This window comes from Salvia splendens, chromosome 16 (assembly GCF_004379255.2).
Source record: "Salvia splendens isolate huo1 chromosome 16, SspV2, whole genome shotgun sequence".
Taxonomy (NCBI): domain Eukaryota; kingdom Viridiplantae; phylum Streptophyta; class Magnoliopsida; order Lamiales; family Lamiaceae; genus Salvia; species Salvia splendens.
In genome coordinates this window covers 33609015-33632580 of record NC_056047.1, presented here as the reverse complement: position 1 = coordinate 33632580, position 23566 = coordinate 33609015, and the positions used below count along the sequence as shown (strand labels likewise).

Here is a 23566-nt window from a genome sequence, read left to right as displayed (position 1 = left end):
CAGGAGACGCCACGTAGGTGTGCTCTTCGGCACGGCGGTGCTCTTGCTATTGAGCAGAGCCGTGCCGTCGGCAAAAGCACAGCGGCGAGCAGGGTACTCGCTGCGCCGACGGCACGGCGGGTGCTCTTAGTCCGCTGCAGATGCTCTAAAATTCTTTTCACAAAAAGATATTGGATATTGAGCTCAATTCTTCAGCAAGTTTATAACTTTAAAAGTAAAAAATTCTAACATTCTTTTTTTATATATATTCATATAAAAAACACCTTTTTGTAAAAATTAATTATAAATGAAAGAACAAAATAAATAAAATGAAAAAAAAAACATAAAGATAAGATAATGCTAAGAATTTTAAAATTAAACTACTATCCAACAATCATTACAATCGTTAAGCTAATGATGGTTACAAGAAAACGGAAACCCAAAGATAAAAACATTAAAATTAGAAATTAAATATAAAATATTAAACAACATAACTTATTACATGATATTATAAATATGGCATTATAAATTATAATAATATTTTGGTAAATTTTTCCATAACTCTCCTTACATATAGATGTTATAGGTAGTGACAATTTAAAAAATAAAAATGGACTAGTTTTGCTGGAATAAGATGGCAAAAGGGAATCGAAGAATGGAGGATTGTATGGTTTCCTGCAATTTCCCCTCTTATAATTATCAACTCGATTCGACAAAGAAAATCATCAGTTTAGCTTTAGCACCAAAACCTTAGAAACTTGCCCTCCTTTGACAAAGAAATGAACAGCATTTGCTCCTTTGATCAACAATAATCTCCAAATCCTGTTCATGGTGGACTAATTCGACCTTCAATCCAATCTATCAGCGGTATTCAGCTCCAATTTCATGCCCTATACCTGGATTTCCGCTTCGTTAATCAATTGAGAAAATCCCTAAAATTGCGCTATCAATTTAACCCTAAGAATGAGCAGCGGGCCGAAGAAGAGGAATTTTCAGATTGAAGCATTCAAGCACAAAGTGGTGGTGGATCCCAAGTATGCCGAAAAGACTTGGAAGGTTTTAGAGGATGCTATTAAAGAGATTTACAATCATAACGCTAGCGGGCTTAGTTTTGAAGAATTATACAGGTTTGTTTTTGCTGTTTCTTCCCCCAATTTCGCCAAGTTTGTTTTACAATTCATTTTTTACGGTTTCGTTTGTATCTTCAATTGTCTGCATATGCTTGTTGTATCGCTACTTTGCTTTATATTGATGGTTCATTCTGTAGCTGATTTGATTTGGTATTTATTCGAACCTGTTTTACCACCATTTCTATGAAAGTAATGGTGGCTGATTAATGTTTTCATGTGCTGGGATTATCTTCTTTCCTTTCACCTTATTATCACATTAAACAATACTATCTTCAAGTGGAATTCCATGGGGCATAGTTTACACTTACTTGATGTGTAATTATCCGATCATTACACTAATCAAGGATTTCGTAGTAAATGTGTATGTACAGAAAACTGTCTCGACGAATTGTGTTTAAGGTTTTAAATAGAATTTCCATATGTTATGGTTTCATGGACGGCTTATCCTCTGTTTTTGTTCTGTTACGAAATCTCTAATCTGTATGTAATTGACAGAACATTGTTTCTGAATGTGTATGTATAGGAAACCGTCTCGATGAAGACTTTGTTTCAGTTAATTTGATCCCTCTGCTTTTAATCCTAACTTGTTCTTTTGATCCCTCTGCTTCAATCGTACTCTGTCTCAATTATACTCATGTGGAAAAGGAACTTCCATCTAATGCACAAGTTCATTTGAGCTGTGGAATTTTAAAAGAGTCTATACGCAAAATCTATGATAATAGTTTGAACGAGGAGAATTAGATATGTTGAACATATGTTTTACGAAAAGAAACTTCCTTTTATTTGGTGTCTAGAGGTATGTTTTCCTGAAAAAAAAAACGTAGAGTCTTTGATTGCTGAACATATGTTTCTTTTGCTTTAAGTGAATCCTTACTTGAGTCAGAGAATAGGAGTTTATATATGAAACAAGTAATTTTTTCCCAAATCGCATATTCCTACGGTAACAAATTGGGTCTCTAATTTGAATTTCCGTTCATCCAGAAATGCATATAATATGGTATTACATAAATTTGGGGAGAAGCTTTATTCTGGACTTGTGTCGACAATGACACTCCATCTTCAGTCAATGTCCAAATCTATAGAAGCTGCCCAAGGTGCCTCGTTCCTGGATGAACTTAATGCCAAATGGAACAATCACAATAAAGCATTGCAAATGATCCGTGACATACTAATGTACGTGGACAGGACATTAATCCCAAGCACCCATAAGACCCCTGTTCATGAGCTCGGGCTAAACCTCTGGAGGGACTATGTCATTCACTCTTGTAATATCCAGTCAAGGCTTTTAAACACCATTCTTGAACTGATACAGAGGGAACGCACAGGTGAAGTCATCAACAGAGGGCTTATGAGAAATATTATTAAAATGCTAATGGATTTGGGAGCTTCAGTCTACCAAGAGGATTTCGAGAAACCATTTCTTAACGTTTCTGCTGATTACTATCAGGCAGAATCACAGGAATATATTGAGTGTTGTGATTGTGCGGACTACCTGAAGAAAGCTGAAAGGCGTTTAAATGAAGATATTGACAGGGTATCACATTACTTAGACACAAAGACTGAACCAAAGATAACCAATGTTGTAGAAAAGGAGATGATAGCCAACCACATGCTTAGATTGGTTCATATGGAGAACTCGGGTCTGGTAAAGATGCTTCTGGATGATAAATCTGAAGACTTGGCAAGGATGTACAACTTATTCCGTCGGGTTTCAGACGGCCTCTCCACAATCAGGAATGTAATGACGTCCCACATGAGAGATACAGGAAATCAGCTTGTTACTGATCCAGAGAAATCGAAGAATCCAGTGGAGTTTGTTGAGACACTCCTTGAGAAAAGGGATAAGTATGATAAAATCATAAGCTCGGCATTCAGCAATGACAAGACATTCCAGAATGCCTTGAGTTCTTCATTTGAGTATTTCATTAATTTAAATCCTCGTTCTCCAGAGTACATATCTTTGTTTGTGGATGATAAGCTGCGCAAAGGGCTGAAGGGAGTGAAAGACGAGGATGTTGAGCTTATTCTTGATAAGGTAATGATATTGTTCCGTTACCTTCAGGAGAAAGATGTTTTTGAGAAATACTACAAACAGCACTTGGCAAAGAGGCTCCTGTCAGGAAAAACAGTATCGGATGATGCAGAAAGAAGTCTCATTGTCAAACTGAAGACTGAATGTGGGTATCAGTTTACATCAAAATTGGAAGGGATGTTTACAGATATGAAGACGTCTCAGGACACTATGCAAGGGTTTTATGCTGCCTGCGGTGCTGAGCTGGGGAATGGCCCAGCATTAGTCGTCCAGGTTTTGACTACTGGGTCGTGGCCTACTCAATCCACCAACACTTGCAACCTTCCAGCTGAGCTGTCAACTCTCTGCGAGAAGTTTCGATCATATTACCTGAGGACTCATACAGGTAGGAGATTGACCTGGCAGACAAATATGGGAACAGCTGATCTGAGAGCAACCTTTGGGAATGTACAGAAGTATGAGTTGAATGTTTCGACTTATCAAATGTGTGTTTTAATGCTGTTCAACAGTAACGAACATCTTAGCTACAAGGAGATTGAGCAGGTCACAGAGATTCCATCTTCTGACTTGAAACGGTGCCTGCAGTCCTTAGCTTGTGTAAAAGGGAAAAATGTGCTTCGTAAAGAGCCCATGAGCAAGGATATCGGAGAGGATGATGCATTTTCTGTTAATGACAATTTCACCAGTAAACTTCGAAAGGTTAAAATAGGAACTGTGGTTGCACAAAAAGAATCTGAGCCGGAGAAGCAAGAGACAAGGCAGAGGGTGGAGGAAGATAGGAAGCCCCAGATTGAGGCTGCAATAGTCAGAATCATGAAATCGAGGAGGGTGCTGGATCATAATAATATTATTGCTGAGGTGACAAAACAATTGCAGTCACGGTTCCTGGCCAACCCCGGGGAGATCAAGAAACGAATCGAATCCCTTATAGAGCGAGATTTCTTGGAAAGGGATAATGCAGATAGACGATTATACCGGTATCTTGCGTGAAATTTTTCTCCAATATTTCCAGGTTAGCTTTTGCCATGAAAGTGCTACTGGTTGACAGTCGAGACAAGTTTATTTCTGAAAGATGCAATTTTTCTTTTGAGTGAAACTATTATCTCTTCTTGCAATGGCCACTATTCAATTCCACCCTTTGTAACATCATTTGCGTATTGCCTACAGCTATGAATTCACTCTCTCGTCGTGCAATGTGCTGTACTCGCATCTCAATCTCATACAATTTTTGGTACCATAAGTTTTCTCTAACAAGACCTTTACTTCCAAACCTATGCATGTCTTTTATTCTAGTCATTAAAGTTTCATAAATGCAGTAAATAGGGAGAAAATATTGATTTGTGACCAGGCATCCTGTGGTGAAAACTTGTAAATGTTTGTCTTCACTTACTTTTATTGGGTTCTGAAGCATATTTTTGTGCTCTCAACAAATGTTGAAAGGTCAAAAGAGAGACACACAAGAAAGCCAGAGTGAATAAATGTCACGACCGCATTTTGCTACGGATAGCGAAAGCGGGTAAACCGCGACTAATAAAGGGAATTAAAGAAAACGGGGAGAGAAAGGGTAGAACTTGAGAAACTTGCCAAAGGCCAAATCAAATAATAACATAGAATAGGAGCCAAGTACTAGAGTAAATAGTCTTGGAAACAGAAAATGACACCTCATCAAAATAAATCAGAGTTCGATGGTGAGATTCTATGATTCTCACTTAACAAAACACAGCGGAATAAGTCCTTGCTAAACGACTTCGTGCATGAAGACACGAATCGTTGGAATATCCACTTGATTATTTAATAATATCGACTCCGATCAATACTCCTTCCTCTTGACGTTCAACCTGCACATTTATAAATACATGCAAGGCTGAGTACAAGAGTACTCAGTGGACATGTGCCGAAAATCAAAACATACATTATATAGTTGTCATCCATCTACAGTATCACATGAGGGTTTTTCTTAAAAGTCCCGAGCATACTAAATTCATTTGTGAGCTAAAAGTTTGTCTGCAAACTAAGTTCTTTCATCATTCATAATTCGCCATATCCAAACATTCAAGCGTCGGGGAGGTGGCCACCTCCCGCGGTCACCCATCATTCCATCGTGCCGGGAAGGTGGCCATCTTCCACGGACACAGAACCGGCCAACCCTCTCGATAGCTCACGGATTTCAACGTGTACACAAGTCTGTGTTGGAATTTTACCCACTCTCAGACCCGAATTCGATTTACGTTTTGGGGTTACCAAAACAAAAGAGGCACTTAGCCCCACAGATAGGCATCATCAAAACAAACATTTATGGCATGACAACATCTTGAAAATAATCACAGCTCCATTTTGATGATATTTCATAATTTCACAAATATTTGATTTATATCCACACTAATGTAGTGGACATTAAAAGAAAGCTCACCTGGTATGCTTATTCCTTAATTTAATAACTCGCTTTGGATTCACACCGACGTCGGCAACTCGCGTCAGCTCCTTCCGTCAAGTTCTCCGTCGGACAGCCCTTCATACTAAAGCTAAGTTTTCTTCCCTAAAACTTAGCTTACTTTTTTGAAATTCTGGCAGCAACTGAGTGTTTTAAAAGCATTGGCTATGGTTGTGATCAAACCTTAATCTTGTGACATTGATTATTGTATCTGCTCTTTGGGATTCATGGTAGAAGCTTCCTATTGTGAAATTTGGCAGAACCGTGGCACTTAACTCTATGTTCTCTAAGTTCTTGTTCTATCTACTTGATCTAAATGATGCAAGAGTGGTGTGGTGTTGAGGGGATTACCTCACTCAGTGGTTCTTTGGTTTATGCGGCTGCCCCCTCCGCGCTGTCACTGCCTCCCTCGTTCTCCTCCCTAGTTCTTGCTGAAATTCTTATGTGCGGTGAAATTTGGGGTGGGGAGGCAGTTTATACAGGCCTCGATTTTGGCCTCTTGCGTCTGAAATCTTGGGAAGTTGAACTACTATTTTTTGGTTGTAACTTAGCTATCTTTCGAGCTTGATGGTTATGCCTTTCATACCAATTTGGTGTAATTTCTTGGGAGTCTCATGGGGGGGGCTGATCTCATGAATTATATGTAGGTATATGCTAGCCCTTCTCTTTTGGGGCTTACTATAAGCTCACATAGTTGTGGCTTTTGTCTTGGTTTCTTAATTGGTGAAAGTTTGGGAATGGTGCATGATCTTGCTGATTTTACAGCTCTTTGGAGGGCATCTCGGCTGATCCTTTAGCTTGTTGCCTCTCCCCCTTTCGCTCACTATTTTCATCACTTTATTTGAGGAATTTCTTCTAACCTCTTTGGTGGTCAATCTTGCAGGTTCATGGCTGTAACTTTGGAGTTTAGTGGGGAGCCAACTTAGAGAAGGACGGGGAAGAGAAGAGAGAAGGGTAGAAGATCTTGTACTGCAGCTCCCTTGACCAAAGCAATTCAGCTTTTATCTTAAGTTTAGGCACCACAATTCCATAGAGTAAAATTAGCTACCACTTTATTCCTCTTTGAGAAGGGTCTCCCATATGCTTGAAGGAATCTTACGCGTAGCTCCATGCTTCCAATTTGTATAGCATGTGTTGTCTTTTAATGTATACATGTATATTCCACATTTCTCTAAATAAAGTATTTTCTCCACTTTTATCCTTGAAATAATAATTTCCTTGCACTTTATTTTTTTCCAACAAAAATACTTAGATTACTCCAAAGTCGGAAATTTCAACGGTAATCTACGGTTACACGGCTTCTAGTAGGAATTAATAATACTAATTAATCCAATTTTTCTCGAAAGAAAACGAAATTCTGGGGCGTCACAATAAATTTGAATTATTTTTCTTTTTTTAATTCTTCATTTTCTTCGCATCTTCCTTGCTACATTTCCATAATGTTCCTCCTCTTGTCTCCCTCGCCTGCTTCTAACAACAGCAATACCATTGAAAACACACATGATATTCTACACTACTTTCAGGCAATGTCGGCCCGAGTCACTGCTCAGAGACTGTCCGTATCGTCATCCTAAACCATTGTCTGTACTTCAATGGAGTTTCAGGTTGGTTTTTGATGATTGCATATACAAATATCCTCTGAAAACGTGTACATAGGTTGTTTTGTATTGGTGGTTTTGCTGTATTGGTTATTGAGGGGTGTTTTGAATAGAGCTAAAGTTGGAACATTAGATTTTGATCCAACAATAGCTTGTCAAATTATACTGTTTACTAAATATACAACTACTACTCCATCTGTCCCTTAAAAATGGAACGTTTTTCTTTTTTTCTGTCCAATTAAAAATGAAACGTTTGTTTATATGGAAACATCCCTATTTTTTCATTTCATTATATGTCCAATTAAAAATTAACTTACAAAACAATACTGCACAGAATCACGTGTCAAAAACAAAATGTTTCATATTTAATGAAACGGATGAGTATTTTTTATGAAAGTTGCTTGTATTCACCTTTTATTTTACCCGTAGATTCCTATTTGCAGTTTAGTTGTGAGTTTCTAATCTTTTTGTTTATATTTACTCGCTCTGTCCCATTAAAAATGAAATGTTTTCCTTTTTAGAATGTCTCATTAGAAATGAAACGTTTCCTAAATTAAAATATCATCATCTCTATTTTTTCCCCCTCTTTTATTTTATTTTTTCTTTATTAACTCACAAAATAACACTACATAGAGTCCCGTATCGAAAAGCAAATGATTCATATTAATTTGTCGGAGGGAGTATATTTGAGTCATAAGCAATATATTATGATGAAAAGCTAAATATTACACTCTAATTCTTTTTAAAACTTTGAGAGAAATTATTCGCAATTTTATATTTGATTCTGTTAGAGGTATGAGATAGATACTCCCCCATCCCATAAAAATATGGGCGGATGAGATGAGAATTAAGACAAAATTGGTAAAGTAAGAGAGATGGGGATAATGGTATGGTAAAGTAAGAGAGAGGAGGAGAATGGTATTTAAAGTAGAGTTATTAGATAGTAGGACCTACATTATTAAATTGATACAACTTTCCAAAAATGGAATGCACATATTTTTGTGGGACAGACGAAAATGGAAAGTGCACATTTTTTATGGGACGGAGGAATACATTATTTGCAGTGGAGATTACCTACTACTCCCTCCGTCCGTGAAATGTTGTCCAGTTTTTCCATTTTGGTCTGTCCGCGAAACGTTGTCCACTTTGTTTTTTTTCCATTTATGGTAAATGGTCCTCACATTCCACAAACTTATTACACTTACATTCTATTATAAAACCAATATATAAATGTGCGACCTACATTCTACTCACTTTTCCATTCACTTTTCTTTATATTTCTTAAAACTCACGGCGAGTTAAACATGGACAATATTTGGCGGATGGAGGGAGTACAATTAATGCCATATTTCGCTCGAAATAAAAAAAAGCTTTAAAATGCCCATTTTATAATTATGTTGCGCTAAATTTTTCAGAAAACTCACCAATCAAATGTACATGGAGTATTTATCCAACGGAATTTGTGTGTTTTTTTATACAATACCTTTGGGTCGCAACTCTCCTTTAGTTTGAAAGCATGGGCGGACGCAGTAAAGGGAAGGGGAGGGCTTAACCCTTTCCTAAATTCATATTTTTATATTTTCTCTACTTCTAAAATTTGCAATTATTTTTAAAACGGTCATTAGCCCTCACCAAATTTAGGTTATTGAAGAGTAAATCATCAGAAATTGAGTAAGAAGACAAGCTGAATTGAATATTTGCAGCGGTAGAAAGAAAGAACAATGACAGCTGTGTCTTTTGAGGAAGAGACTTAATTTTAAAAAATTAAAATATAATATTATTTTATTAATAAAACACCGGTTGCATTAAATGATTTCACTTATTGGCTTATTATTTTAAATTAAAAGTCCAACCGAAGATTCAAATGTATTTTTAATAAAACCGATGCTTTAAAAAGTTCATCGTATTAAATTCATCCTTTTATTTAGGAAATGCACACTAATTTATGGAAACATTTTCTATTTCACTCTTACTTTTATAATTTATGAGTTCTATTATTTATTACTCTCTTCTTCCAATTTTAAGAGTTTCCGTCGCTTTTACGCACTCGTTTTACAAAAATGATAATCCTCTTAACATTATTTTCTCTCGTACTTTACCATTTATCCACTTTAATTATTTATTGTCATTTTTTATAAAATGGGTGCGCAAAAGTGACCGGAAACGGAGGGAGTATATTATTTTATATTTTTTCTCATTCTCTTACTTTATTAATTATGTATTAAAATTTATGCCGTTCTCAAATTGCCTATTTTATTGCGGATGGAGAGAATATAGTACAGCCCCTACTATCGAAAATTTATGCGTCCGACTTAGGAACTCTCCATAATGAATGTTGGGCGGCATATTAATGTTGTCTCTCTTTCCAACACTCCCCCTCAAGTTGAGTAACGGTATCCCCGATACTTAGCTTGCCAAGGAATTCTTTGAATTTTGTAGGGCTCAGTGCCTTGGTGAGAATATCTGCCAGTTGTTCCTCAGATCGGACAAATGGGAACTCGATAATCCCGCTTTCAAGTTTCTCTTTGATAACGTGACGATCGACCTCAACATGTTTGGTCCTATCATGCTGTACGGGATTTTCTGAAATGCTAATTGCAGCTTTATTGTCACAGAAAAGCTGACTCTTCCGAGTGGATGGAAAGCCAATTTCTGTTAACAATCTCCTAAGCCAAAGTATCTCCATCAGACCACTTCTGATTCCTCGAAATTCGTCTTCTGCACTTGATAGAGCTACAACTTTTTGCTTCTTGCTTCTCCACGTGACAAGGTTGCCCCCAACAAAGGTAAAATATCCTCCGGTAGATTTTCTATCCACCAGATTGCTTGCCCAATCATCATCAATGTATCTATCAATCTCCAAGTCTTCCTTTTTTTCTAAGAATACTCCAAACCGGTTGTCCCCTTTAAGTATCTTACGATCCTCATGGCAGCGTCCATATGATCTTCTTGAGGTTGATGTATGAATTGACTTACAACCCCAACTGCATAAATGATGTCGGGTCTGGTGTGAGATAGATAGATAAGTTTTCCTACTAATAATTGATATCTTTCACGATTTGCAGGCTTAGCTCCATCCACAATCTTCAACCCATGGTTGGGTATCATCAGAGTTTCAGCAGGCTTGCAGTCTAGTAGTAGGCCCGTTTCGACTAGCAGGTAAAGTACATACTTCTTTTGCCTTAGAAATATTCCGTACTTGGATCTCAACACTTCAATTCCTAAGAAGTACTTCAAAGCTCCCAAGTCTTTCATCTCAAATTCCTTGAAAAGATTTTTCTTTAGATTTTGGACATCTTCTGCATCATCTCAAGTTATGATCATGTCGTCAACATAAATAATCAAACATGTCATTTTTCCATCCCTTTCCTTTAGGAATAGCGTGTGATCTGGATGGCTTTGTTTGAAGCCATGTTTGAACATTGCCTGGCAAAATCCTTCAAACCAAACTCTGGGGGATTGCTTTAATCCATACAAGGCCTTCTTCAGTCTGCATACTTGACCATTCCCGAATTCTTCATAAAACCCTGGTGGTACCTCCATGTAGACTTCCTTATTCTTCTCCAGTTCACCATGAAGAAAGATAGTTGTAACATCGAACTGGTATAATGGCCATTCTTTACATGTAGCTACTGAAAGCAGAGCTTTCACTGTCTCTAGTTTTGCTACAGGAGAGAAAGTTTCTTCATAGTCTACTCCATACACCTGAGTGTATCCCTTAGCAACCAATCTTGCCTTGTATCTCTCGATTGAACCATCTGCAAGTATTTTTATTGTGAAGATCCAACGAAATCCTACTGGTTTCTTTCCTGGAGGTAGAGTGCATTTTTCCCATGTTTCATTTTTTATCAAGGCATCAATCTCCTTCTTCATGGCCTCCCTCCAATGCTTGTGTTTAATTGCCATCTCGAAGGATTGTGGAATCTCTTCTTCTTCACAAAGTGCAGCTTCGAATGCCCTAGCCATTTCAGTGAGGTGCCCTTGGGTGAGATTTGTGACGGAGTATCTAGATTTTCGCCCTTTCCAGTCTGGTGAATATCTTCGAGGAGGGATGCCCCTTGTACTTATGTAGGGAAATCTATCTTGCCTAGTCTCTTGTTCTGTCGGTGGCTCTTCTATATCACTTTGGTTTTCCCTGTCACTGTTAGTGGTTTCAGGTAGGGTACCAATATTGGGATCAGAAGTGTTTACCTCAGGATTCAAAGACTGGTCAGATAGCTCGGTGGGATCCTGAAGTGACCCATTATGTTCATGGGGATTTGACTGCCCGATGGTACTGCTAACTTCCTCTGCTGGACCAACTTCTGTGACAGGATTTTGGTCTGACTCATTTGTTTGGTTGTTCTCTCCCTCCCTCTGAAAGGTTTGTCCCCAAAGAGGTAGCCAATTTAGTGCGTCACTACTTGAGTTTTCTAACTTACTCTCCCCTTGACCGCTAGATTGGCTATAGAAATATTTGCTTTCAACAAAGTCGCAGTTCATAGTTGTGTACATACGATCTGTCGAAGGGTCATAGCATCGATAATCTTTTTGATTTTCCCATAACTCAAGAAGACACATTTGACTGCACAAGGTGATAATTTGTCACAGTCATGTTTGGGGATGTGGACAAACACGGTACAACCAAAAAATTTTGGGTCGAGATGGAGGGACGATGGTACCGAGTTTTGGGAAGAGAAGACCCCTAGAGGAGTTCTGAAGTTAAGGATCCCTGTGGGAAGACGATTTAAGAGATAGACGGAAGTTGCGATGACTTCTGGCCAGAAGGATTTTGGGATGTTTGATTCAATGAGGAGGGCACGGGTGATTTCTGAGATATATAGATTTTTTCACTCGGCTACCCCATTTTGTTCTGGTGTATAGGCACATGAAGTTTGGTGGACAAGGCCATTTTCAGTGAAGAAAGATGTCATCTTAGAGTTAACGTATTCCCTCCCATTATCAGATCAAATGATTTGAATTCTAGAGTTATATTGGGTTTGGACAAGACAATAGAACTCAGTAAATTTCTCGAAAACTTCTGATTTTTTTTAAAAAATAAATCCAAGTCATACGCGAAAAATCATCAATAAACAACAAAAAATATCGAAAACCTTTTCCTCTAGTAACCGGAGAAGGGCCCCACACATCAGAGTGAACCAAAGCAAAAGGTGATTTTTCTCTAGTGTTGTTTAATTTTAAGGAATGTCTGTGACTTTTTGCTAAAACACAAGTTTCACAATTCAAAACACGCGTAGAAGAAACTAACTCCGGAGAGAGTAGGCGAAGATAACTTATGGATGGGTTCCTAACCGGCGATGCAAGAGCTAAATCTGTTTGTCAGTTAGTCCGTGAGTTAGCATCGCAGTACTCTGTTGGGCTATCTCATCCACGTAGTACAATCCATGTTGCTTAGTGCCACGCCCAACTATCGTCTCCGTCTTGATATCCTGTAACATACAAAAATGAGGTTGCATTAGCAATTTGCAGTTGAGATCTCTTGTTACATGACTAACAGACAAAAGTTTGTGGGACAATGAAGGAACATAAAGACAGTTCGAGAGACGAAGGGTTGGTGAGTTAGTGACAGTTCCCGCCCCCTCTACTTGTGTTAACTCCCCACTAGCTGTTTGGACAAAATTTTTTGTGGATTGAGAAATATCGAGGAAGTCCGATGCATCAAAGGACATGGTATCGGTTGCCCCATAGTAAAAAATCCAATGGTAGTCTTTAGGTCCTATGTTTGAGGAAGATGAGTATGCTAAAGCTTGGAATGTGTTTGTACAAGTAAGGGAAGGCTGAAATTCAAAATGTCGGGGTGTATTTTCATTTTTGTCGAAAGTTCGGGGTGTATTCTCAGAAATTCGGACAAAAGGGGTTTTTTTGTGCAATTTTTCGATCAACAGAGGTTGGTTTGATAATATCAGAATTGAATGGGGGGAAATTTGGGAGGAATTTTTGTGGTGGGGTTTATTTCGGGATTTTCCCAAACTTTGTGGGCTGATTTGCAAAATGGACGTGGAGTTTTTAGAAAACCCCATTTTCGGCCACTCCTCCTCAGCCGTCTCCCCCTTTGCAATTTCCTTCACTTCTTCCCCGTTTCCCATCGCAAAGCCGCCGCCGTCGATGCTCTTTTTGAAGATATCCGATGGATAGGCGCTGTCCATAGGTGCGTTGACCCCGTGCCTCCTCTGCATCTTCCTCCTTTTCCACCGCAAAGCCGTCGGTGCTCCTTCACCCTCTGAGAGCTCTAGCGTCGGCGCCGCCGGCTGCTGACTGAATACTCCGAGACGTCGATTGGGAGGAGAACCGTTGCTGTGGTTACACGAGCAGGAGGCAGCGCCACTGCTGGTCTTCTTCGGAGTAGTGGCAGATTCGCCGCTGGTTTTCTTCGGAGTAGGGATTCGATTTAGATTTTGGGATTTCTTGGGAACCTAGGGGCTCGCGGGTGTACCTGCAGTAGGAATGGACTCTACGCCAAAGTTCTTCGGGTGGTAGGATTTTTTGTTTTGATTTGTGTTGGCTTTGTACAAATCAATTAGATTTGAGATAGACTCGATCAATAGCTCGAGCGTGTGTATTTGATGTTAGAAGTCTCAAGATCCATGAGAAGGAGATTAGCTTGATCAAGTCATCGATCAAGCCATTGATGCACGAGAAGAAGATTGGCTTGATCAAGCCATCGGCCGATGACTTGATCAAGCGGGTTGAAGGAGATGGCTTACTCAACCAAGTCGAATTGCATGAAGGCAATACTCACGTGGACTATGCTCATGTGGAATCATGCAAGACTAGGAATGAGAGTGCACTAGAAAAGACTCAACACAAGAGCGCTGGATCATCACCAATGACAGCTGTAGCCAACAAAGCATTGAGGGACCACTCTTGTACGTTCAAGGACATCTTGCTTAAGGGATTAAAGCCTACTGTTTGTTAGGATTAGTTTTATTGTTTAGCATGTTAATCATAACAGAATGATAAGTCTAGATTGTTCCACAACTTGTATATATGCATCGTTTGTATGCTTGATAATCAATCAATGAAAACACAGCAGCAGTCTTCTCTTGTTCTATTTACAACAATATTCAAGTTTGCTTTCTTCATCATGCTTTGGTGTGTTCTCTTTCATGGTATCAGAGCAGGATCCTAGTGATCTTGTCTCTGCTCTTCCTTCCTTTTCTTTCTGTTTTGTTTTCTATCCCAAATATGGAAGGCTCCAACTCTGCATCTGGAGATATCACTCAGAGTCAAACGACTCAGCCACTCTATGCACAACAGCTACCTCCAATTTTAGTGAAGCTGACTGATGCAAATTTCTTAATGTGGCAACAACAAGTGGATGTCACGGCCTATGGATATGGCCTTGAGGGGTATCAGAATGGAGATAAGAAAACTCCACCTCAGACAATCTTTATTGCAGAAGGAGAAGGAACTTCAGTCATCAATGAAGACTTTGTTTCATGGTAGAGACAAGATAGGAGAGTAGCAGCCTGGTTGCTATCATCTCTCTCAGAAACGGCCCTAGGACTCGTTGTTGGTTTGAGATTTGCAAGGGACATCTGGAGTGCCCTTGAGACCAACTTTGCTAGCAGATCTACAGCCAAAATCATGCAGTATAGGCAGCAAATGCAGAATCAGAAAAAGGACTCACTGACTATGAGTGAGTATATTGGAAAAATGAGAAAATATTTTGATCTTCTAAGATCATTAGGATGTAGAGTGTCTGAAGATGAACAAGTGATGCACATCCTTGGAGGTTTGGGACAGAAATATGAGCTTGTTGTATGTGCAATCAGTTCAAGATCTGATTCTTGGAGTTTGGGAGATGTTACTGCATTTTTACTCACTTTTGAGTCAAGAATGGAGTCTATGAAGTCCAACTATTCCAGTGCTGAGGGTTCTCAACCCCTTCTAAATTTGGTGCATCAATCAAATCAGAAAAGGGATTTCAATTCATATAATCCCAGGTTTGAATCAGGAAGTGGAAGAGGGGGATCTAGGAATCAAAGGGGAGGCCGAGGTGGAAGAGATTTTGGTAGAGGAAATGGCAAAGTGGTGTGTCAGCTGTGTGACAAACCTAGACACACCGCAGCAAAATGTTGGCATAGGTTCGAGCAGAACTATGCTCCATGATAGAGCTTCACTTTCAGGTGTCGTGTAAAGCAAGGATGTATCCTACTGAACAAGATAGAAACCCCAGCTAAGCCTGAACCTGGCTATCAAAGAAATTCCTCAACCCACTTCTACTGATTAGTATAGTGGTGGTAAGGGTCGAATCCCACAGAGATGAATGCACTTTGGAAATTGTGGTGATATTCTGGAAGGGTTGGTTAGCTACCACGCTTTGGGTTGTGTAACATCCCAAATTTTGTGACCCTTTTTATTATGTTATTGGAATTTTTTGGAATTTTGAAACGTTTGATTTAATGTGATTAAGTGCTTTGCATGAAATAAATTGTCGTGGTAATTGTGGAATGATGAGCTCGAGTTTTTTTTATCGTTTTCCAATGTAGGGGAAAGATTAATAGGATCATGCATTAATCATTTCTCGATTCAATTAATTGATACTTCCGGTCATTCCGAAATTATTGAAATAGTACTTCTCTTTGTGGATTTAATTAATTGTTTTGGGACTTTATTCCAAATTAAATCCAAACCAATGGACCCTAAATTACACTATATGAAATTCGAACTCCATCCCTTTTTCCTTGGGAGTTTCGAAAATCTCCAATAGGAGATTGGATTATTTTTCATTCGATTTAATTGGTGCTTTATGGACTCTCTTCTTTTGAATTTAATCCAATTAAATCATGTTATATTTACTTCTTCACCCAAAATAAATAGAGAGTTGGGATATTTCCTTGACTATTTGAGCCTAGCAATTTTCGGCCCTCTCCAATAAAATTTGGAGAATATTTTTATTTGTTCCTAATTTGTGGAATCCCTCATTATTCAAATAAATTCCTATTCTATTTAATTGGGGGTGTGAATAATTTTTCTACTACTTCCCTTCCATGTCACACGCCCCATACTACTATTTTCCTTGTGGGAATTTGAATAATTGTTACCTATTTTATGGGAGCCTTATTCCATAAAGAAATTACCAAATTTAAATCCTATTCTATTTAATTGGGGATTTAAATAATTTCCTTGTGCAAAGCCCTTGAAATTTTCGGCCCCCACCACAATTTTCCTACTTAGAGATTTAATTTATTTGTTTCCTTGTATCCATTATTTTTATTTCCTAAGTTGTGGAATTAATTCTCTCCAAGTAAATACCAAATAATTCCTTATTAATTTTTCAGCCATAATTTTCGAAAATTTGGCTCTTCATAATTGTGGGATTTTTATTCATTGGCCTATATATTTAATTCCTCACAATTTATTTATTTAATTCATTCATGGACTTAAACCTAGCAAATAAATACCAAATAATAAAACCCTAGCCCCCATTCACTCAAAAATTTCGCCACTTTCATTCTCTCCCTCTCCCACACGTTTTTTTCATCTTCTCCCACTCTCCCATCTCCAAAAATCCTCCATCCACCATTGTTCTTGCAACCATTGAAAGTATCTTCAAGAGTTTCCGACGGATCGCTTCATTCTACGCTTCTACCGATTCGTTTTGTCAAAGGAAGGTATATTCGCACACTTTTCCTCCTCCTTCTCTTTTGAACCATGTCTTGAGTCCTACATGCACGTAGAGAGTGTAGGTTTGATAGATCGCAAGTTTTAACGGGAGGGAAATTGTGTGTTCGTAAGAACTTGTTTGATTTTTACGTTGTTGATTGGAATCATGTGTTTTGGATCGAAATATTTGTGAATAATATGAGTTTGTATGCAAATATGCGTATGAGGAACGTGTAAGCATGATTATGTGTTTTCGAGCTTGAAAAATCGGTGGTTGTGTTGTGGAAGTTTTAAAAACCCTATTTCCGAATTTGAACCAGAATTCTGTGATGCTCGACCAGTGACTTATGATCTGTATTCGACCCATCAAACGAACGAATTTGGCTACGAAATTTTTACTGAGTAAACTTCATGGTGTCTCCTGTGTCTCGTGTGAATTTCAGCCCGTTCTATCGAAAAATGAATTTTTAATAAATTTTGAAGTTGACTGCGCAAATTTGCCAGAAACGTGAGTTCTCGCCATGAATGTTTCGTTTTCTGTTTGACTGACCAAATGACCTCCGATCGATGTGATTCTTGAACAATATGAAAATATGAAGTGTCTTCTGTGTTGTGTTAAATGAATTTATGGGGAATTTTTCAAATGAACTGCGCAATGACACTTGAATGTGTGATGTGATGTGACTGACTAAATTCCGACCAGAGAGTTCAATATGTGATGTGACTGACTAAACGACGTGATTTTGATATGAAAATTTTCATGGATGAACTTGAATGTGTCCTCTATATTGTGGCCAAATTTTAGCATCTTTTGAGGTCGGGTGATTTTATAGTAATTTTTACAAAACGGTCGCGCAGTTCTGCCAGTTTTCTGCCTTGTTAAAATAACACTTATTTTCATGTTTAAAAGTATTATATGATACATGTATGTCCAAGGAACGTGTTTAAATGATGTGATCACGTGTGATAAATCGAAATGTGTTACGATGTGTTCTCCCATCTTTGTGACGTATGTTGGGTCGGGAATTTGAGAAAAACGACGAGAGAATCGATAGGACATGCATAGTAATATGTTGTTGGGGGAAACTAATTGTGTTGTCTTTGACAAGGGTGTTGTGTACTCGTGAACTCGAGGATCGAGAGTTGCTAAGTTGGGTTGTGAATTGCTAAGAGAACGAGGTGGGCTTTCTTTTCAAACCTCTTTATTTTTCCGAAAAATATTATGTGGAGATACAAGGGTGGTTTAACTGTTATGTCATGCCATGGACTGTTTTTGTTATGAGATTGTGTGCCTGATGCCTAGTTCGTATGAGTTTACTCTGTTAGGCTATATGGCTGTATTGTGAAACGAATTCGGGTCCGAGTAGGGCCGTGAACCCTATCGGGCTGTGTACATTGGTGGAATCGTGAGCCGTCCTTGCAAGTCGGCTGGTCTCGTGGGCGAATAGTGTGGCCACACTTTCGTCGCACTGTGATTGTGATTGTTGGATTGATGTGAAAAGTGGGGAGAATATTTGACTGGCTAGTCTATGAAACATTTTTGTGTTCTCGTGATATTTTCTTTACTGCGTATAAAACTCGAGATCACTGGTATGAATGACATAACTTGATAAATGTTTTCGGCATGAGCCCATTGAGTACAACAAGTACTCATGCCTGCAATTTCTTTTAAAAATTTTGCAGGTTGAGCGAGATGTTGCGGTGGATGTTGAGCTGGCTAAAGACCCTAGGATACGTTGTGTCGTCATACATAGGCGTGATCCTTGACTCTCTTTGAACCTTATTTATCCGCTGCTATGTTTTAAATTGTGTCTTAAGACCTTAATCTTTATGTTTTTGTGTCTGAACATGTATGGTGGTGATGAGTTTTAAACAAGTTTTACGTTGCATTTTAAAAATGGTATTCTTCGAGATTTAAGTTTAATGCTTGTTTTACTTAAATTTTTAATTGATGTATTTCTTAAGTCTAACTTTTCCGTTGTCCTTTTTAAAAGTATTCTTTTTATCTTATGTCCTTTCAAAAAAAAATAAAACCTTAAAATCTTTAAGTTAGGTTGTTTTCCTTTCTTTAATTCAATTAAGTTGTTCTTTTAAATTGTAATCCATGCATGTCGGTCACGATCGCCGCGTTTGTGGTACCCCTTGTATGGGCGGTCGTGACAGGTTGAGATCCTATCTAGGCGGAAATTTAAGGTGGTACTCTACTGACTAGTAGCTGTGATCGACGTGTGGCTGTGTACGTGAGAGCGGGGAACAAAGTGTTTCAGAGACATGTGGAAAGTAGGTGGTTACTATAAAAGGCTAAACGGAATATCAGAGAATAAGTGGTAGTTAGGTAACTAGACTGACAGATCTGTAGGGTACGAGCAGAAAAAGTAAGGATAAAACAAAAAGCAACTAAAAAGCAAAAGTGGTCCAAAACTTGGATGTGGATGTTGTTTTCTTCAACAAGCACGAACAAAATCAAACAAACTCAAATTCCATAGATGAAATTACAGATTAACAACTCCACAATTCAGATCCATAAATTAACTCACTAAAATTCAAAGATTAAACAAGCAAAATCGAGAACTACACATACTGGACAACATGGAAGGTGGCAGAATCACGTAAACTCAGATTTCGCACTTAATGACTTCAGAAATTAAATCTAAACAACAACTTAACTAACACTCACAGATCGAGCTACTCCAAATGAAATCATGCTTTCAGCCCTTAGAAATTACCGCAACAACTAGATCTAACCTACCTAGGCAGAATGAAACAGATTCAAATAGAAAGAGATGCATAAAAACAACTTCATTGCATAAAACGTTTGGATCTAAACGAAGTACTTCAAAAGCTAACAAGTATTGAAATTGCAACAGATCCAACGTAAGGAAAACAAGTAAAGATTAACTAGGAAAGCAAATAAAGATTGTTTTGCCACTCCGGGCGAGGAAACTGCTATGACTACGAAATGAACTGGCTGGAACGGTTGAAGGTGAATCTCCGGCGGACTTCTGGAAACTTCAGGTGATCATGGCTGTGGCGGGGAATGAGAAGATGTAGGACAATGCTGAAGGAAACTGATCTACCGAGAGAAAATATTCTAACTAAGAGTGGAGTGTCTTTTTTTTCTCTCTCCAAGTGGCTTGCTTTTATAGGGAGGCCTGCCCTTGATTTTTAGGGTAGACTCTCTTCGTGAAATGACTCTTTTGCCCTTGTTTGTGGTTGATCTTTCCTAGCAATCCTTCTTCTCCATCTCGAGCCTTTTCTGGTATGCATCCTGGTCAGTATTGCACCATTCTGGCGCTCTTTTCACCTGAGTTATCCGAAACCCTTTCATATTGACTAAAACCCTTTCCCTGGACACTTTAGCAACTGTTTTGCAGATATAATCCAATTACGCACGTTATACTGACCAGTAACCAAGGCCTAGAATGCGACTTATCAAACTGCTCACCCTTACCACATGCTTGTCCTCAAGCGTGAAGAACAAACAAAAAGAAATAAGTCGAATTCTAGCCTGGTTACACCCCTGACCGACTCTATCCTAAGCTAAACTCTAAACTTGACGCAAATAAAACACATGAAAGATACATAAACACAAACACACGAAACACTGAAACACATTGATTGGGCTATATTTTCAACCATCCCTCCCCTCGGGATCAGGTGCAATCCGGCCTTAGACAGCATTGAACTTCTGCCGCCCCCCCTTTCCTTCCCAGTCAGTATATCTGCTCGTCCAGATCACCCAAACTCGCGGCCAAACACCGGATTCACTCAGTCACTCATTCCTCACCGGGGATGTTAGGACTGTTTTCTCTCAATATGCTGAACCACGAATGCTTCGGACTCAGATTTCACGTGCAGCTCCTGAAGGGCTTAAGGCTTGTACGGGGTTATTGGGTTGTAGCGTTTGGGGTGGATGTTCCTAAGGCTCTAAGGTTCAAAACTACTACTTTATTTTGATGTGGGAGAACTGTGTGCATTTGAGCTTTTGGCTGTTACTTCTCTTTGGCTGGACATTTTCTGATATTGGTCTCCAACTGGTCAGTAGCGTCTTGTGGCTTCGCTACCCTTATTCCTTCTTATTTCTTTTGTGGTCAAGTATTTTTGACCATTTTCTTCAAAATTCTTTATGTGGCTTCGCCACCCTTATTCTTTCTTACTTTTTTGGGACCTGGAATTCTTCCTGGTCGTTTTCCTCTTTGCCTCTTGTTTTCTTTCTCCAGTTGGTTTTCTTATTGTATGTCCTTCTGGCCAGTTGCCTCGCACACACACAGTCCCAGCGGCTAGGGGCTTATATATGGGTGTAGATATGGCTAGAAAAAAGGGTTCTAAGGGTGGTTTTTTTTGGGGGGGGGGGGTTTCCTACTGCCTTCAGGTCTTGCTACACGCGGTCACCTTACCCTAGGCATCATGTGACAGCCACTCTTTTATTTTCTAGTTTGGTGGAAAGTGATTCCACTAGGCTAATAACTCACCTTGTAAGAGGGCTTTTGTGTTTGGCTCTAAGGATGAGTTTTTCTCTCATACTTGCATCATCTACACTGACTAGGAGATACTAAGGGGGGTGGTTTTCATTGTCCAGCATGTCTTATCTCCCTCAATTCCCCTCACCGCCAGTTCGAGGCAGTTAAGTTTTAAGCCCAATCAACTGTTAGGGTTTGTATACTAGAAATCACCTTTCGAGTGATTGAATACTGTAAAACTCTAATAGTTATTTTCCAATGAATGCAATAGATAATTTTTGTCGTAATGTTGTTATGTTTTACATTTAATGGATGTTTATTGCATATTTAAATGTATAAGCGAACATAACATAAGTCTAATTCTTTGTTCTAGTAGACCGGTTGTGGGCTGCGCTCAATTTAAGGTACGCTGTCAGTTCTGAACAAAGAAAAATAAGAATTTCACAACCCAGATAGACCTAGACTACCTATCGTGAAATGTTGCAATGTCAGTCCGATTATTTCTAAGCCTTATTGAAATATGATGACGTTGGTGTTGTATAGCACTGAATGGATCTAACAGCAAGACGAGTCTTTATGCTATCTACTGAAAGACGAGGTCTTGAAAATTAATTTCTTAATCAATGTACGTTAGCATTGAGCATACGATATTGAGCATCTGCTACTTTGACTTACCAAAGGTGCGGGGTTTTCGTCACCCAACGATCCATGTATATTGGGTAGTGGTGATCATTATCTAGCGGTGCTAGGATTGCTATTATGTTGAATCGTGCGCGAGGAGAGTCTCATTTGATAACATCCACAAGAGGAGCTCGAAACAAGGTTTTATTATTTGGAACCTAGCTAGTTGGGGTTTAATTACTCTATGAATAATAAATAAGAGTTTCTTGCTAAGTCCACTCTTGGAGTTCAAAATATGTTGATTAATTAAGTCCATAGCAGACATTAATTAATTAATGGATGTTTCTATCTTAAGCGCGTGAAATAAATTAAATGCAATTAAAAGGAAACCCGGAATACTTGTAATTTCGGATTTGGAAAGGCAATGCAATATTACTTCTGTAGTGACTGCTTGTAATATTCCAATATAAGCTTATATTAAATTGTGTGTTCAATTTAATTAGCAAAAAGCTAATTGGGTGAGGCCATGTCCAAATTCTTCCTTAGATCCCTGACTGGGCCCAATATGTGACTTAATATAAATAGGAGAATAAAGGAGACAGAAAATATAACAATTATTGCTCAGAATTTTTTGCCCCCCTTAGAGAAAGAGAGAGTTCGAAATTTTGCCTCCTCCTTGAGCTGAGTTCTGTCTTCGTTATTCAAGTCCTCGTACGCTGGTGAGATTTGCCCACACAAATATCAGTGTACAGTCCGGGACACCAGTCAGAAGATCCGAGGTCGAGTATTGAAGATCTTCACGTGGAGACGGAGCAAGCCATCATCGATTCTTGATTGAATCTACGAGGTAAATTGGCTAACTCCGTAGTAAGCATGTTTTAGGGATTTCATATGCTAAAGCATGTTTTAATTCAAGTTATGAGCATGATACATGTGATAATTACGCAAATAAAATTTGTCTAAATAATCTGCTAAATAGATCAAATTTATGTGATCGAAATTTCATGCACGCTTCCGCTGCCAACCCTTTCAATTGGTATCAGAGCCAGTCTTTGGCTCTGATTATTTGGATTTAAATTTCGCGAAATTCATGTATGCATGTATTATTTGATTGCGAAGCATGTTCTTGGTGTTTTGTTTAATTTATTATGCATGATGAACTCAAGAACTATCGAATCAAAGAACTTGAATTGCTCGATCGTACGAGACGTGCAATCCGTCGCCGCTCGCGCCGAGACGGATCGCACAACGCGCGATCGAGGTAGGGTAGTCGAGACAGTGGGAGCCAGGGAACCGCGATCACGGGGCGACGTGCAGACGAGTATGGGCTCGTGCACGCTGCTGGCCGAGACCACACGCCCCAGACGAAGCTCGCGTCGAGATCGACACGACGGAAGGCGTGTTACGGCAGTTCGACCGAGTACATGCCGAGGTGCTGAGCCACCAGGCCGAGAACCCTAGGCGGAAGGGTCGAGACGGATGGTGGCGTTGGCCGAGAGCAGCTGCGCTGTCACGCGAGCCGCTGGCCGGGAGCGCGCGCCACCGGGCGCATCGAAGATGCCGAGACAGGCGGTCGGAGTTGGCCGAGAGCAGGCGCACCACCGTACGCTCTGCTGGCCGAGAGCTCGAGCCGCCCGATGGAACGCTGGGCCGAGATGCGTCGGCACCTGATGGTCGACACGACCGAGATGGGTGCTCGCTGCTAG

General features: G+C 39.3%; 1 protein-coding gene across 2 annotated transcripts; it reads left to right on the top strand.

The window, feature by feature from the left end:
• The first annotated feature begins 604 nt into the window (after positions 1-604).
• LOC121772034 (cullin-3A-like) lies at positions 605-6782 on the top strand. 2 transcript variants are annotated; one of them, XR_006044250.1, is made up of 3 exons: positions 605-1106; positions 2091-4372; positions 6456-6782. XR_006044250.1 is itself a non-coding variant. In XM_042168961.1 (3 exons), the coding sequence occupies exons 1-2, from the start codon at positions 943-945 to the stop codon at positions 4129-4131; spliced, it is 2205 nt and encodes a 734-aa protein (XP_042024895.1). In that variant the 5' UTR covers positions 605-942; the 3' UTR covers positions 4132-4153; positions 6456-6782. The 2 variants fall into 2 exon arrangements, 1 of the variants encoding a protein (XP_042024895.1); XM_042168961.1 differs by having other exon boundaries at positions 2091-4153.
• The last annotated feature ends 16784 nt before the right edge of the window (positions 6783-23566 follow it).

Bases quoted from the DNA above. Each gene is read 5' to 3' on its own strand.
- LOC121772034 (XM_042168961.1), top strand. From the start codon at position 943: ATGAGCAGCGGGCCGAAGAAGAGGAATTTTCAGATTGAAGCATTCAAG. The intron at 1,107-2,090 runs GTTTGTTTTTGC...CCGTTCATCCAG, and splicing joins AGTTTTGAAGAATTATACAG to AAATGCATATAATATGGTAT.